We start from the raw sequence: 450 nt of genomic DNA on the forward strand, positions 1-450 counted from the left end.
TAAGAGGTAATTAATATATTGATACTAAAACCTAAATCTCAATGAACTGCTCATTTGATGTCTCACTTTTCTGACATAGTGTGTAATTCTGATTGGATTTTCAGCACCAAGTAGTCTACTCATCTGTTAATTTCATTTCAGCTGTTGGCCCAGGAGCAAGCAAGGCTGGAAATTATCCAAACACTGAGTACTATACTTACAATAAGATGAGCTATTTTGACTTGGAAGTGGAGATGGGACCAGACAGGATCCCACAGCCTTCATCCGGCAGTGGTCAATTTTGATTAGTCTTTCAGTGTTGGGTTATTAGTTTTAATCCCTTTGTTTCCCATTGAAAAAATAAGCTCAGAGTTTATATGTAAATAGTCGAATAAAAATAATGTAAACCAAGTTGTATTTTGTTTCCTGAAGTATATCATCGTCATTGTTTTGTGATACTAGTGTGAATTA

The 450-nt window shown here is 34.9% G+C and overlaps 1 protein-coding gene across 1 annotated transcript in view; it reads left to right on the forward strand.

Annotated features, from left to right (window-relative positions):
- The window catches only part of LOC119586425 (predicted GPI-anchored protein 58), a 4140-nt gene extending 3750 nt beyond the window's left edge, over positions 1-390 (forward strand). Inside the window, exon 3 of the mRNA XM_037935149.1 lies at positions 142-390. Within this exon, the coding sequence (XP_037791077.1) occupies positions 142-284 (143 nt within the window). The 3' untranslated portion in view covers positions 285-390. The remainder of the gene's footprint in view (positions 1-141) is intronic.
- The last annotated feature ends 60 nt before the right edge of the window (positions 391-450 follow it).

The sequence above is a fragment of the Penaeus monodon genome, chromosome 21 (genome assembly GCF_015228065.2).
Source record: "Penaeus monodon isolate SGIC_2016 chromosome 21, NSTDA_Pmon_1, whole genome shotgun sequence".
Taxonomy (NCBI): Eukaryota; Metazoa; Arthropoda; class Malacostraca; order Decapoda; family Penaeidae; genus Penaeus; species Penaeus monodon.